The sequence below is a fragment of the Haliotis cracherodii genome, unplaced genomic scaffold (genome assembly GCF_022045235.1).
Source record: "Haliotis cracherodii isolate W230 unplaced genomic scaffold, xgHalCrac1.p SCAF_28, whole genome shotgun sequence".
Classification (NCBI taxonomy): Eukaryota; Metazoa; Mollusca; class Gastropoda; order Lepetellida; family Haliotidae; genus Haliotis; species Haliotis cracherodii.
The window spans coordinates 4,498,423-4,514,510 of NW_027266284.1; the positions used below are offsets into that span (position 1 = coordinate 4,498,423).

Here is a 16,088-nt window from a genome sequence, read left to right on the forward strand (position 1 = left end):
TCAGATTTTAGTTCTTGCTAAGACTGGTCAGTGACTGGTCAAATTGTTCCATAGGTAAAAATATCGGCAATAGCAATCACCTGGACCAAAGTGCTACGCTTATGGTTCTTATGATTTTGATTATATATAGTGACAATCTCATTTAAATCAGATCTTAGTTCTCGCTGCCGCTAAACAAAGATCTAGGGACATCCCATCTGGAGTCACGTCAGAAGGACCTTTCATCCGACCAGTCAGAGTGTCGCTTACCAGATCATGAAAGTGACAGTCGGAATGTGATTTCTCATCATACAGCCTCGAAAACTTTAAAACGGGGTATTCTGAATGATAGTTAAGGGCTTAACTAGTGAATCCTTACAATCCTTACCATATATTAGCCATTCGAGAATGTTCTTTTGTTCAGGTTTCAAATTTTTAAGTTTCGAAGGGTAGTCACCAATTTGAAATTAGTGCCGTAAAGCAAGAGAAAGCTGCCTTCTGATTGGCTAATGTAGACTTCTTGTCAGTAATTCCATTGGTCGATCAGAGTTTGCGAAATGTCGGTCTGACGTGACCCATAATAGGATGTCCTCAGACCTTTGTGCTCGCGGTGATCAGCTGATATGTTTTTTTTAGATGGGAACCATGCTTTACTGTGCGCAATAACCGAGTTGACGCTTTATTGAAGAGCACAATAGTGAGGGAACACTGTACCACAATAATATAGAGTTGCCTGCCCTTGACTCGCTAATGACAGGTACTTTGTTTACCAAACTCGGTAAAGAAAATCAGCATCAATCAATCCTAATTTATGTGTCATAAAAGATGAACAAAGAACAAGAAACACTTTGCATATGACATTCTCAACAGTTTAGTAAGCGTGTGCCAACACGATCCATTATAAATCAACAACTGAGATAAACTAGCATACCGCTACAAGATATTTATGAGTTTTACAAAATGCCATGACATTTCATTTATGGAAATACGACCAATGTTTCTCATTTGTGGTGTGTTTTCACAACACCCTTTTTCTCTTATCGCCAACAGATCTCGAGACAAAATCTGCTGTAACATCAACATTACCAAGGTCACTACTATCAACCAATGGGAGTGATTGCTGGAATTTATGGGTTAATACCAGAAATCTTCTGGACTTTTCACTGTACAGGAATAATTTTCTCCAGATCAAAGAATCATGTCCAAAATTGAAAAAGGTGTCATTTTCCCTCATCTTGCTTATCTGGTGGGTTTAGTTATCATGGAATCCTATGTCAGCCTTTGTAGCATGACATCATGGCATTCCAGGGCAATGTCATGTCTGTCTCCCAGCTGTTACAGGACATTAGAAAGATGGTGCAGCGGACAATTACTGGTAACATTTTGTATTTATATTGTTGGCTCCAAATGAAATTCCTCTCACTGAATACTCAATAACACACACGAATGAACACACACAAGTTTCTCTCCTAAATACAACAATACTTACGTTGCTGTAAATTCTATCTTCTGATCCACAGCCGCGGCAGCCATGTCCCCATGTAACTTGACGCTGGAGATCTTCTGTACAGCATGAAATATTTTGGGCAAAGTTGCCTCTACTGGTTTGGCATAGAGGGTGCTTTTAATAATGACACTCACACGGTACTTGTTGGGCACGATGAAGATGTAGGTGACGTTGCTGGTGTTAGCATCACTGCAAGAGAGTTGGGATTCACTGTTAATAGTGTTCACACAGTGCACATAGCAATTGTTTATTTGGTCAATCACTTCAGCTGCATGAGCAAAAAGATTGCTGGAATATAATTTATATAACCTAATCTGAAAGAACATGTCCTCCTCTAGTGTAATATATACTAAATTTCGGAATATTTGTCAAAACTGCCACAAACATCAAATTAAGTTGTTCTGTGTATTTCGATATGAGTTAATCAAACACAATAATGTCGTCGTTCGGGTTCGGATGTTACCCAGGTGGGCCTTTGTCTTGTAATCAATAGGTCATAAAATCCATATGGTGAACAATTTAACAATGTAAACTGTAAAGAAAACTTGGATAGTTGTGACAGCTAGGTGCCTGAAAGGTTGAACCAATCATGACTAATCAGCCAAGTACGTATCACTTCCTGTCCTGCATGTGTATTCCTGCATCATGTAATACAGACGTATTATGACCGGCTTAATCAAACATCACTTCAGTGGTTATCAGGTTTATCAGAAACTAATGTCAGCATACCTCAAAGTTTGTCATAAGCCTTTCGGAAATGAAACAAAATATGAGCAGCAAGTACCTTATCAAGAAACAACACAATGCATGATTGGTTCATTCGGTAGTCGAAATAACGAGTTACACAATCAGGGTTAAAAAAGGTAAAATTTTAAGTAAACCTCATGTTCATCTGCCTTTCAGCTGACATCGTGGCTAGTCTCCAGATATCAATCTTCGTCCAATTTAACAAGAATGTATCATGTGAGTTTTTTATACAAATTTAGTTTAGTTAACGTCCAATATCGGCAACCTAATTTGCATACAACCCAATGAGATAAATATACACGTCTAGGTCAGGAAGGTCTACAATAACATTGAGGCACATTCATTCATAAATCATAGTAAAACCATAATAGCATTGCATATATTTCTTGGTAATTGAATGACATGACCTTTTCTAGGAAAGCGAAGTAGTCAGACACAGGCAGAAATGACATTAATGTTATAATGAAATTAGGAATAGATAAGGAAAACTGACCTTTGAAGTACTTAGCCATTGTAAGCTGATAGAGTGTGATAAATTTAATGGTTCCTGAATTAAATTCTCCCTGGTAGATGCAAATCCCTGATACTAACAGCCTAATGTCCCCGACACCATCTGACAAGTTATCAAGTTATCAAGCTATATGGTGTCACATGGTGGCAAACGGGTCCAGCATAGATATATCATTATAACAAGGAGATATGTATTGTATACAAGGATGGTCGTTTTCCTGGTAGATATATAACTGTTGATGTCAAACAGTTCACACAAACATATCTGAGGTTGTGTGAAGAAACTTCCCTCAACAATCACCTGGAAACAACAATGATGTCATGGTAGTTCAGAGACAACTCCCAACAATGATATTATGATGCTTGTAAGTCTACATTTGCCAAACTGTTCCTCACTAACACACACATGGAGATCCAGCACTCTATGACAAGCAGTCAGATGCAAATACATTTGATCAGAAATTGCTCATAACGTAAATCTTGTCTGGGCACTGTTCCTCCAAGCCATCTTAACGCTAAAGTTATTGTGAAGACTATATTTTAACTTTGGCTTCCAACAGTAGTGCTATGATCACTTTGTGGAACGGGGCCCTGGACGAGACAAGATACATTACAAGCCGTTGTTGATTGTGGCCTAGATAAACACACAAATAAACATGGGCAATGAGGACCTACCTGTAGACTTCTGATGTGATGTAGTACTCGATAGGGTTGGAGTTGACATCAGTCAGTACCCACTTGAAGGTCAGGTCCCGACCACTGGCAACAGTCACAGACACAGTGACCACCTCCTCCACTTGAACCAGGGTGTCCGAGTTGGTCAGCATGTTGATTCCTGATATCGGCTCATCCACCAAAGCCCTGGACACTTGACCGACAGCTGAGAACAGATTGGCGACGGTGACATTGACATCATAGACCCCCGTGTCGGCGTAGACGTGTGACATCACCAGGTGATAGACTGGTGGAATGCCCTTCTCCTCATGGGCCTTCCGTATTGTGGCAACACCGCCGTTGTGTGACTGTGAGGACGACGTTGTTACTGTGCCATCCCCAAAGTGACATCTCACAGAGAAGTTCATGCCGCCATTGACAATGATGGAGATGTTGGTGAGGGTGCCAAGTGGGGTGGCTGGTATGTCGAGCTGTATAGACAGGATAGGGTACTGCACTGTCAGGTTCAGGGAGGCTTGCACCATGCTGACGTCATTCTCAGCTTGAACATTGAGTCGCTTGATTCCAGCCCTCGTGAAGGTATTGAGTGTCTGGAATGAAGGGAGTTAGATGCTTTACACTTAAGGCAGGGCCCTGTTCCACAAAGCTATGCAAGAGTAAGGACTATCTCAACTTTGTGTTATTGCATAGGAGTTCCGGTAGTCGTAGCACTGAGATCGCTGTGTGGAACAAGGTGCTACTTGTAGGTCAGACCTAATCCAGCAAGACTATGTGCTCAAGTTACAATTGTCATAAACAGTGAAACCAGACCAACTGGATGTTTGTTTAGACAATAAAGGTAACTGCGGCTACCTTATCCTCTCATCCGTGCATCAGCTGTTTATATATGTCACTACTAGGGGCACTAGATAAACTAGTTAGGAAATGGCTGAAAATGTACGCTAGAGAATTTAGAGCACTCTTCTATACATCAGATAGACCACATATATAAACATCTTAAAACCTATATACCAAACTCTCACATACCCCTAAATAATACAATAATCCACAAAACTCAACCTGAAAAAATATATCAGATCCAAAATGGAAACTGATGGCAATTGGTTGTAGTCACTCCAGCTTGTTAACAATGTAAGAATCCACATCGAAACATCGCTATATGCAATAAACCAGATCTTGTCATCTATAAAGTTGTACGTTTTCATAAGAAAGAAGTAAACATACAAAGTGATTTCCTTCATCTGCAGGTACTTGGGGACAATAAAATGATCTGGTACGCTGTATTTGGTATGGTAGTGATGCGGGCAAGGTTGAACATCTGATTAAATGTTTCTAATTTCCTTTTCATATTTGAATGTTTATTGTATGAAAGGCCATAAACCAACATAATTGAAGTGCATACAATACAGTGCAGGGTCATTTTAAAAACAGATTCATTTCTGTACATTTCTGCTCTAGAAGACATATTTGAAACATAACAGATTTTAAATCTTGATAATTTGTCGTTGCCATGAGACAAATAAATTGTTGGACTGAAGGTGGAATTACATATTGATTTGGTATTTGCTTTCGACTGTCTGAGACAATTTATCATGGCCTAATATGGCATCATTATTAATTTGTGCTTTTTACTTACATATGTAGATTTGGTGGTTCTGTTGGCAGCGATGTTGTTGATGGACCAGATGTAGAGTGGATGGGACCCGCCATCAGGGACGGCTGTCCAGGTGTACAGCCTCTCATCACTGCAACAAACCAGACCAATCCCATTGTGAATACAATTAAAAAACAAACCTTTTAAAATCCGATTGTATTCGGCCGAGCAATACAGCTGCTGGCTGCTTCAAACAGAGGCCGGTTGCTTTCACTAGAACCACATACTGCCTTGCAATGTGCACCATCTGACCAATCACACTGTCACTTTTTCCAAATCAATCAAGTGACAAAATCTAAATTACACAAAAGATTCATCAAATCAAATCCACCTACACATTCACAAATAAATTCCTCTTTTCCAATATTCATCAAACTTATGGAAAAATACTCCAAAAGATATATCCACCAGACTAAGATAAAAAAAAAAAATTGCCTGAACAACCATTAATGAGAGATGCAATCACACTAAAGAATAGTCCAAACGCACAAACGTATATGACAACGGGCACATATTTACCAGAATATCCTGAATTACTCCCCTGGCCATGGCCATGAGATAACAAATCTTATAAAGACATCCAGCCTGGAGTAGTTCAGCAATTCCCCACCAGGTGGAGCCAGCTAACACAGACATTACACAAACATGCAACTTCCTTCAGGCGTGAGTTCCGAATAACTCCTCCTGTCAAATCAGCCCAGAAGCGCTCTAGGCAACACAGTTCCTATGTCCAATACTTCCCCATAATTAAGCCTTGTGTACAATTTGGTAAAAGATCACTAGTCAAACATAGTGATTGCACTACCTTGTAATTTCTGATGCATGTACGTAAAATGACGTTAGAGCAGTCTTGTCGATGCCTGTTGTTAAAAACTTACTTGACCTAATAACACCTACTGCTAACAAGATGCTAAAATTAAGTCTTTCCTTGAGGAAGATAAATGATTTTACAAGAATACTGCTTCAGCTTAGGGGCAACAGTAGTCAGTAGGTGAAAGAGACAGATAAATTAACATGGATGTCTGGTTAAGAGCCATTTGAGACAGGTGGAAAGGATTGCTTTACAAACTTTCTTGGCTTTCACGTCACAAATTTGTTTCAAGCAATGAGCTGACATGTAAAATATTTTGATATGGCACTACTTTAGGCACTACATGTTTGTCTGACATGGAACTAGATATGACCAGAAACAGAAAACAATATTTGATCATTCATACTAGCAAACGTTGTTTAAGGTGCACTTCAATGCCTATTATCACATCCCCATCACTTGTAATGATATTTGTTTGTTCCTTGAGGGGAATGCATGATAGAAAACCTTCTTGAATCTGCATAATGTAGACAAATAAGAAGAAGTGACATTCACCACTGTTGCATCTATTACAAGATGATAAAAATATTGATGGTTTAGATATTTTGGAACTTATACATTTAAGCAAAAACCTACAAAGGATTATTTAAAGCACTTTAGATCATTTTTAAAACATTAAAAATGGCATTAAATCCCTGCATAATGAGAAAATGTTGGAAACAACATTTTTGCAGTTCATCTACCCACAATGCAACACAGGAAGTATACACTACAGACTAGTGGTCTACATCCCCAATAAATGTGCTTCGAGGACTGAAGCAACCTCCTCAGCAAAGCCCCACATCTCTTGAAATAACAAAGCATGGAAGCTATTTCACATTCCATCTTGTTTCTGGAACCCTACACTTTTTGAAAATGAAGACTGCTTCAGATGCACAGTAGCAGTAGAAATACACACCCTAAGTAGTTATTTCATGGGACTTCCAAGCAGGCAATTCCACTACTACCTTTCATAATACCCACAGGTTCACTTTGGCAAGCACCATCCCACACCATCTTAAATTTCATTCTAAAAGTATCAATTGTAAACCAGATTTCTTAATCAAGAAGGCTACAATCAATGTTAGCAAGATTAAAAATCCAAATTTAAACATGGCTGGTATCAAAAATCTAAAACAGTCTCCAATTCACAATGTAGGAAAGGATTGAAATGACATCTTCACTCTTTCACAATTCAAAGTTTTATCAAACATTTGGATTAGAATTGAATGCTTCAAGATGATTTCATGAAATGAATATCCAAATGTGTACACTCTAAAGAACTATTTCATACATAGCATAAATGTGTACAATTTGTTTGTTACTTTATTTCCAGCCATAAAACTAACATTGATTGTCATAGTTATTCATAGATGAGAATAAACTGAAACATGATAGCATGATGATGCACATTCAAAATGTCCACATTTTCGCATGACTCCTTACTTTCTCCGATGGTAAATCCCGAAAGTCACCTGTCCAGAGAGATTGAAACACTGACCTCGTCCTGGCACATCCACCTGATAACACCACTATCTACCAACAGTCATCAGGATGAACCAATCATCAAGCTAAAGAGTCTTCCAATTTAAAATGTCCGAATGAATTGTCCTTAAGCATTCGCACACTAAATCAATGAATATTCCTCACATGGAAAATAATATTCCAAGGTCTGGAAAATGTGGCCAGCTCGACCGGGGCTACACGGAACAATGAGTAGTAAGTGCAGAGCTAAGACATGTTCTAACCAATGGTGGCCAAGCCAGGACTTCCTAATAAGGAACAAGTTGTGCTCTGTTTTTGTCCCAACTGATTCAAGATGTATACCAAATGGGGTTGATTTTAGTTTGCATTATGCCCCCATCACCCTCTCTGCAAGACGGCCAACGTTATTCGAGACAATGGAATCACTTTCACCACCAACGGAAGAGGAAAGGGTGCGGGGGTCAGAAGAATATGTGAGTGTCATTTTTATGGGGTCACTGCCAACTGTTCCTGATACAGCATGAATACAGGGTGACATCAGTTCACAAGATTGTTCACAGCTTTCAACCCAATCGACATCACATTTTCCCGTTGCTAAGAATTTGCTCCCTTTCAAAATAAATTCCCTTCCGAAGTTTGGCGGCACACATCGCCCCCGATGTGAGCTTCAAGTCTGTTTTGACCTCACAGCAAGGAGAAGTTCACTTCCTGTTCGACAAAACTGACTGTTTTCACAATAAACATGGTATGCCTTACGGGTGCATGGAGGCCGCCTTTACTGTTCTGGCACCCAGTACTTGCTCCACATCGTTTGAGTGTGAAGCGAGTGTTTAGACAAGCGGCTTGCGAGCCCCAACATGTAGATCTGGTCTCGCCATGTGGGCTCTGTATATCACCTTAACCTGTGAACGAGTTGAGCAAGTCGCAATGGGCTTATTGAAACTTATTAATTACTCAGTTCAATAGAATGACCCTGCAGCTCCTATTTCTGTCACAACAGAATTGTACATGGATATGAGGCATCACACACATCCTGCAACAACTTGCCCGTCAACTCTCTTCAAACTGCCCAGAAGTTTGTTAATGCTCTGTCTTACTGTCGGATCCAGCAAAAACGTAACGTAAAGAACCAGCAAACACTCCCCTGTCATGTCTGGATCCCTGGATACTTTCACAGTCACTTCAAATTTTTCACTAGTCATCGTAAATTGTTTAAAAGGTACTTCCACAAGGGGAGTAGGCCTCGATTTTAAGACATTACAACAGAGACGTAGCATTCCTGATATATTCAAAATGTCAGGTTCCATTTACACAATACAACGCATCCATCCATGTGACATTGATGTGTGCCCTGAATTTCCTATAGTATTTTACTGTAATCACCTGTGGAGGACACGGCATTGACAGCACCAACTTCTCCAACAAGTCCCTACAGATTCCACATTCAGAAAGTCAGATTAAAATAGAATTGGGCTGTAGCTAATTGAAGCTGCACTTGCCGTTGTCCCAGATAAAACGGTATCAAGTGTTTACAGGCGCCATATGGCACCAACTGCTTCAAGAACACACTTTCTAGCACTGCAATGTCACTGACGTTCACATTACCACTGACAGTCTCTATAATGTCGGTGGTAAATTTCAAGTTTCAGTACCAGAATTATGTGAAGGCCAAAATGCAATTAGTTGCACTGCTGAAGAATTTTATGAGGGGTATATTAAAAAAACTCATTATCCATGATTATAATGGTCTGTGTTCACAGTGAAGAACTCTTCCTACTCTTCCTACTCCCGTATAGAATAATATCACATCTCAATTATATGCATACATTCAACTAATCACAGTGTTTATTTGAATCAGTATATGAAAATAATGGATTTATTTCCTGCAATGCAATGTGTATGCATTGGAAAAGGTTGTCTGTGCTTAGCTTCTGAATAATTCACAAGTTGATGAATTAAATATATCGGCAAATAATGATTTGATCAAAACAAAGGCTCTTGATTCGTTAACACTGGGAAGCCAAATCATTGAAAGGTGTCAAAACAGTGCAAAAACAGACTCTCAGACTCTGTTCAAATAAACACATTTGTGATGCTAACCACCTCCATGGGTGAAATGTACCAATAGCTGGTGTCTATTGCCTAGGATGCCAATTAGAAGTCTCTGAAGCAAGAATCATGACAGATCTCAGATGTTCAAGTTTGTATAAAAACATCCAAGACCAATTCTCAGATGGGGAATTTCTAGAAAAACAAAATGGCCGCCCAGTCGGCCAATTTGACGTCTGCTTGTTGGGGTATCTGCTGCAATGCCAGTAATTTTGTGTAGATCACTTACACGACCTACAAGGGTTGTTTAGATGAAGGATCACAGTTACAATGAGCAAATATCAGTGGGGAAACAGTCCCCCTGTATCTGATAGAGAGCCAGAGATAACAAGAACATATATCTGACAGAGGTATGCTTAAACACTGGAAGAGTCACATAGATATTTTATTCACAGATAAGTTTATAAAACAACATTGTGATTAAAAGTCATGTGCGACTTAACTGATACAATTTAGAAAGACAAATTTAAAACAAATCTTTTATTGATATTAATCAAAATATATAACCTGAAAAGTTAACTCTGTCAGTAAATGAGATAAAATGGAGAGAACTTTCAATGTAGAGCTGAAGTTTTCCATATTAATGAAAATTCTTTATTCAATCAAATGTAAATTTGGCGATCAGACTTATCACGAGCTGCATCTGTATGATCTGACTGATCTAATCAAGACTCGGTTCACAGAGGCCAAGTACAAACTTTCCCGTTCCTAAATTATTCAACCTTCAAATCAATGCTGGTTACAGTGTACAGTGATCTCAAATACACTGATGCTACACACCCCTTGACTTACTCTTGCACTGTGTAACTGACAGTTTCCAAAACATGAAACATTTCATTTCTCAATCACAAAACTGCTTTTGATAGACTCGCAGTAAATTGAATGAAGATGAAGGATAAATCACTCCTTCAAAGAAAGGCAGTTCATTAACAGCAAAACTTTCAAAAGAAAAATTCAATACCTGATTTTGAAATTATTTTGCCCTTCCTCAATTTGGCCATAAAATCCACTAATGTATCGATAGGGGTCAATGTACTTGTGATCATAAAAAGGCCAGCATAATAATGAAAAACACAACTTTGGTCACTTTTCAATCATAATTATCAATCAAATCAATCACCAGGTCTAACAATAGATGCGAGATGAAAATGAGTAGCCCCTACTTGGTGGACGTTAGTTTCAATCAATCATTGCTAACGAGAATAATCATCAAGCAATCTCCCTCTCTTTGTACAAGGGAGGCAAAAACAGGGAACAGTATCCGAACCACTGTCCATAAAGTGTACGCACATGGCCAGGATTCTCCTCTAAAACCTAATAACGACTACAGTAATCGTCCCGTCACCAGCCCCATCATTGGGCCTTATCAAAGCATATTAGGTTATTTCCAGCCGAACATGCACTAAGCTGTCTTAATTTGTAATGAAGGTAGACCCGAGCAACCACCTGATCCCTCCACATGTTGTAGACTTGCATCCCACTCCAACTTACAACATGTCTGTTTCCCAATTAATTACTCCAAGAAATGGACGCACATACATTTCATTAATTTGCTGTCAATGTCACTGTCTCTTGCAGCTTAAAGAAACTGAACTGGAATAAATCAAAACAACATTTTTATAAAAATGAGCAGCGGCTTTCAAGGTTAGGCTTAACAAGAATTAGAACTGACTAGACCTGTCAGTTTGTCACATACAATCAGAGTCCTTCTGGCAATGGAAATGTTTTAAACCATTCAAATAACTGTTTCAAATGACAAAATCCAAAACGAAAATGAAAATGGCTCCAGTTGAACCAAATTCAACAACATTAATGAACCTTCAAAGATTCCAGACATCTGGGAGACACATGGTTTGTCAAGTCTACACATCCACAGTTGCCAAGTTTGATGTATTTTTAAAGTAATTTTGGAATTATTCATTGCAAGCTTGACATGAAAGACATTTCTTCATGTGGGTTGTCTTAAGTCAGCCAACAGGAACTACATGTAGCATGTGTAATTACGAGGATGTTCTCAATAAATCATGATTAGGAAACACAATGCCGAAATCGATTACCAAATGTTACTAGTTATTCTAGCCTACAGCTTAATTGAGAGTAATGTGGACTGAAATAGACGGCAATGCATACCATGGTATGGATATTGTTTTCATTTCGTCATGTCTGGAGTCATGTTACGAAAGGGATTAAGTTAATAGTACATCCAGGCCTACAGGGCTGTTAATTGTTGGAACAACCTAATACTTGACAGAGCAAATTGAAAATATGTCACAACTGGCAAAAGAAAAGAAACTTTGAAACAAGTCTACAGACTGAATGATGATAGTCCAAGTCAAATTAATAAACATCCAACATAAACTTAAAATGTTGACAGAACCCAACAATCAGATGGAGGCAAACACTTTATCTTTTATTGAACTAAATAGTTATTAATAAATTAATAACTCAAAATTACAAAAATAACTGATATAAGAAATAAATTTAAGATGGTTACATAAACATAATAATCAAACACAAAAGAAATATGCCAAGTAAACCCTTTGGATAATTTAAGATATGAAACTAACAACATATCTCACAAGCCATTGCTGTTCCAACATTGGCAATCTGACTGACCTTTAGAAAGCATGGATTCTTGGTAACGGTCGGGTCCTGGTAATATTATTCCACAAGAGAGAAAGCAAACAATAGCATGGAGTGGCCCCAATCCATATCTCAAGTGAAATATGTTCCCGTTACCCACCAAGGAACATCTAAATGATATTACACCCTAATAATATGAAACTTGATATAAACCAAAGCATGCAACTTACTTTTCGATTTTGATTGCCGAGGGTCCTTCAATTCGGACTGCTCTGATTGGCCTCTGTGCTGTAATGTATGACTGTAATTTGGTCGCGGTGCCATTTCCATATATGGTCACGGACACCTTGTAAACACCTGGTTCAGAGAAAGCGTGCTTCCAGCTGAGGAGAAAACAAATAGGGGGTGTCAGTGGGGTTCTGTATAAGCCTCTTTCTGGTCCAATCCACGCCCGATAATGCCCAACTCCAAGACAACGCCAGCCTACACAATACCTCTTCAAAGTCACATCGTGAAACCATTGTCTAGGTTCCTGCTATAACAGGACTCAGCAAGGATTCCTGGTATTCCAGGAAACATCTACACTATTCATTAAAATGTCCCTTAATGGAAGTTTATTTTCATTTTTATTCAACAGATCTATATCATTTACAGAAACAACAGTGCAGAAAGTAGGAATAAGTCTCCAGATTTGATTCTAATCACGTTGTCATTTTAAATGAAACAGATACATTGTACGATGTTGGTTATAACTGACAGAAAGTAAGGCAAAACATTCTTGGTATTGAAATCCCTTTCAAAAACAGTATAATTCAGAATAATCTCACAAAAGAAAAACGTTTTTCTCACTGAGTGTTCAAGAACATTTTGAAAACCGACAAGTTCTATTTGTGAGTGGCCAACTTTTGAACAAGTACCAACTAGTTGTCATCCTACTTCAGTGTGGCTATTCCTTCCTCAGCTAAACCTCTATCAAATTTCAAAGTCACAAATCAATATGAGTGACAAATCATATGAAAAACACTTGCAAAAGATGTAAAATCATAAAAATAAATACTTGCTGTAAGAATACAAATCACAGATCACTACATCCAGTTGCAATACAGGTGGTCTGAACTTTGACCCACAGGTGAGCATGATCAGTCCCAGGTAGATGCACAAGGTGTACATCAAACAACTCATTACCGAGGTATTAACATGGTCAACACACACACCACACACCCATAAGGTCACACACCACACACCTGTTGCCACGCACCATTCTACTACATGGGACGAAGGGTCTCGTTAGCCGTGTCGGTTACAGTTGATACTTCCTTGTCGGGGGGATACTGACTCACACCAGCATTCAAGTTTTAAACCCTTGACAAACTGAGGACAGTCATGCTATTTTGCAGGATTCCAAGTATATATTATAAAGTGAATTAGAAGCGATTTTATTTTCACGAAGAACTGCTACAAAGACAACAGTTAACTTTTGTCATTCAGAACATGTTTGTACATAGGCACTACTTAAGTGTATGGCACACATTACTGTTTTGCAAGTTGGTTATTTTGAGAACAGCAGATTTATTACAACATTAAACAAACAGTTAGAAACATCCCAGCACCTGAGGTGCATTGTTGAATTGAAAATAAATATTTATTGTTTGCTATAACTAAGTACTATTTTCCATCCACTATGTTAATTTGCCTGTATTTGCATGTTTTAAGAATGCTTGGGAACCTAAAGCTCTATTTTTGTAATATTTGTCAAAATGATTTAATTTCATGACTGAGCAATTAATAAAAAAAACTTGTTGGATTGTTGCTTTGCAATACTGCAGCTATATCACAGCACCCTGAAAATAGTCAGCACTATTGCAGCTATATCACAGCACCCTGAAAATAGTCAGCACTATTGCAGCTATATCACAGCACCCTGAAAATAGTCAGCACTATTGCAGCTATATCACAGCACCCTGAAAACAGTCAGCACTATGGCAGCTATATCACAGCACCCTGAAAATAGTCAGCACTATGGCAGCTATATCACAGCACCCTGAAAATAGTCAGCACTATGGCAGCTATATCACAGCACCCTGAAAACAGTCAGCAATACTGCAGCTATATCACAGCACCCTGAAAATAGTCAGCAATACTGCAGCTATATCACAGCACCCTGAAAACAGTCAGCAATACTGCAGCTATATCACAGCACCCTGAAAATAGTCAGCACTATGGCAGCTATATCACAGCACCCTGAAAATAGTCAGCACTATTGCAGCTATATCACAGCACCCTGAAAACAGTCAGCAATACTGCAGCTATATCACAGCATCCTGAAAATAGTCAGCAATATGGCAGCTATATCACAGCACCCTGAAAATAGTCAGCAATACTGCAGCTATATCACAGCACCCTGAAAATAGTCAGCACTATTGCAGCTATATCACAGCACCCTGAAAACAGTCAGCACTATGGCAGCTATATCACAGCACCCTGAAAACAGTCAGCACTATTGCAGCTATATCACAGCACCCTGAAAACAGTCAGCAATATTGCAGCTATATCACAGCACCCTGAAAACAGTCAGCAATACTGCAGCTATATCACAGCACCCTGAAAATAGTCAGCAATATGGCAGCTATATCACAGCACCCTGAAAACAGTCAGCAATACTGCAGCTATATCACAGCACCCTGAAAATAGTCAGCAATACTGCAGCTATATCACAGCACCCTGAAAATAGTCAGCACTATGGCAGCTATATCACAGCACCCTGAAAACAGTCAGCACTATGGCAGCTATATCACAGCACCCTGAAAACAGTCAGCAATATTGGAGCTAAATGTTCATTTCAGATACTAGATGCTAGTCCATAAGCAATAGTCTCTGGGTGTTTAAAAATAGAGCACAAAATGTGACATTATTTCCACTGAACACAATGTGAAAGAACATGTTCTGCTATGACAACAATATAACATTACCAGGGTTTTACCTTCACTTACCATATTAATTTTAAGGGTCCTTGCAGGCAATAATAGGGTCCTTTAAAGTAATGAAATAGTGTAGTGTAGTGTACTGTACATTTTGCTAATTACTTTAGAGCCTGGAATGAATCAATGATCATGTGGACAGTGGTCATGATTGATGGACGAAATAACACACCCTTAATTTCTCTTGATATGCTGTAGGTGCAATGAATATTAATTTGCATCCCTTGAGATGTAGCATATTGTATTTCTGTGTCCATTCTCTACATTTGTTCGTACTCGCCACACGTGTGCGTGCATGGTGTAGAAACCTGAATGTGGACATTCAGCTGAAACCCATTAACCTGTTGTACAATGTTCAATGTTTTTCATACATTGTAGCCAAAACACAACATGACAATCAGTAACAATTAATGCACAATTAAATCTAGGGACACATTTTCCAATTTCCTGCAACTATACCCAGCATCCTACTAACTGGCTATCCATGTCAGTGTTATAGCCAGACTGTCTGGAAGTTTGGGGCCTCGTAAGTGTCACTACATTATATCAATAATGATTGCATGCTTTGCTTCATTGTGATTCATTTCCAAATAATACCATCATATAACTACAGTAGGACAACCCAGAATGTCACCACACTTGCCCTTTCTCATATACACTGTACATCATGATATTTAACAAAGAAATCCAATTTCATATTTTTTTTCAGTTTGTGGATCAACTATTTTGAGCTCAAAACAGTAAATAAAATAAAGATAGGTAGATTTGCCTTAAAATCCTATTTTTTGCACGTTAAGAAAAACCAAGATTCAACTCAAAACAAATTTCAAAAGAATAAAAATGAAGAGATGGGTGTTAGTACATTTCCCTTCATTATGAAACAAAACAACAGTTGTAGTTATGCAAGTACATAGCCCTAAGGCGGTCGGTCCGTGCATGGGGGACGCTGCCATACAAGGAAACACTCAGACAAGCTGAGAGGCCCATGTTTGGCTAAATAAAACAAAGTCA

At 38.7% G+C, this 16,088-nt stretch overlaps 1 protein-coding gene across 3 annotated transcripts in view; it reads right to left on the minus strand.

The window, feature by feature from the left end:
* The window catches only part of LOC139473393 (polycystin-1-like protein 1), a 235,293-nt gene that overhangs the window by 103,862 nt on the left and 115,343 nt on the right, over window positions 1-16,088 (minus strand). For all 3 annotated transcript variants that reach the window (XM_071255959.1, XM_071255957.1, XM_071255956.1), the window contains exons 12-15: window positions 12,330-12,482; window positions 5,055-5,163; window positions 3,419-4,008; window positions 1,469-1,675 (exon numbers count right to left, since the gene is read on the minus strand). In XM_071255959.1, coding sequence (XP_071112060.1) covers window positions 1,469-1,675; window positions 3,419-4,008; window positions 5,055-5,163; window positions 12,330-12,482 — 1,059 coding nt within the window. The remainder of the gene's footprint in view (window positions 1-1,468; window positions 1,676-3,418; window positions 4,009-5,054; window positions 5,164-12,329; window positions 12,483-16,088) is intronic.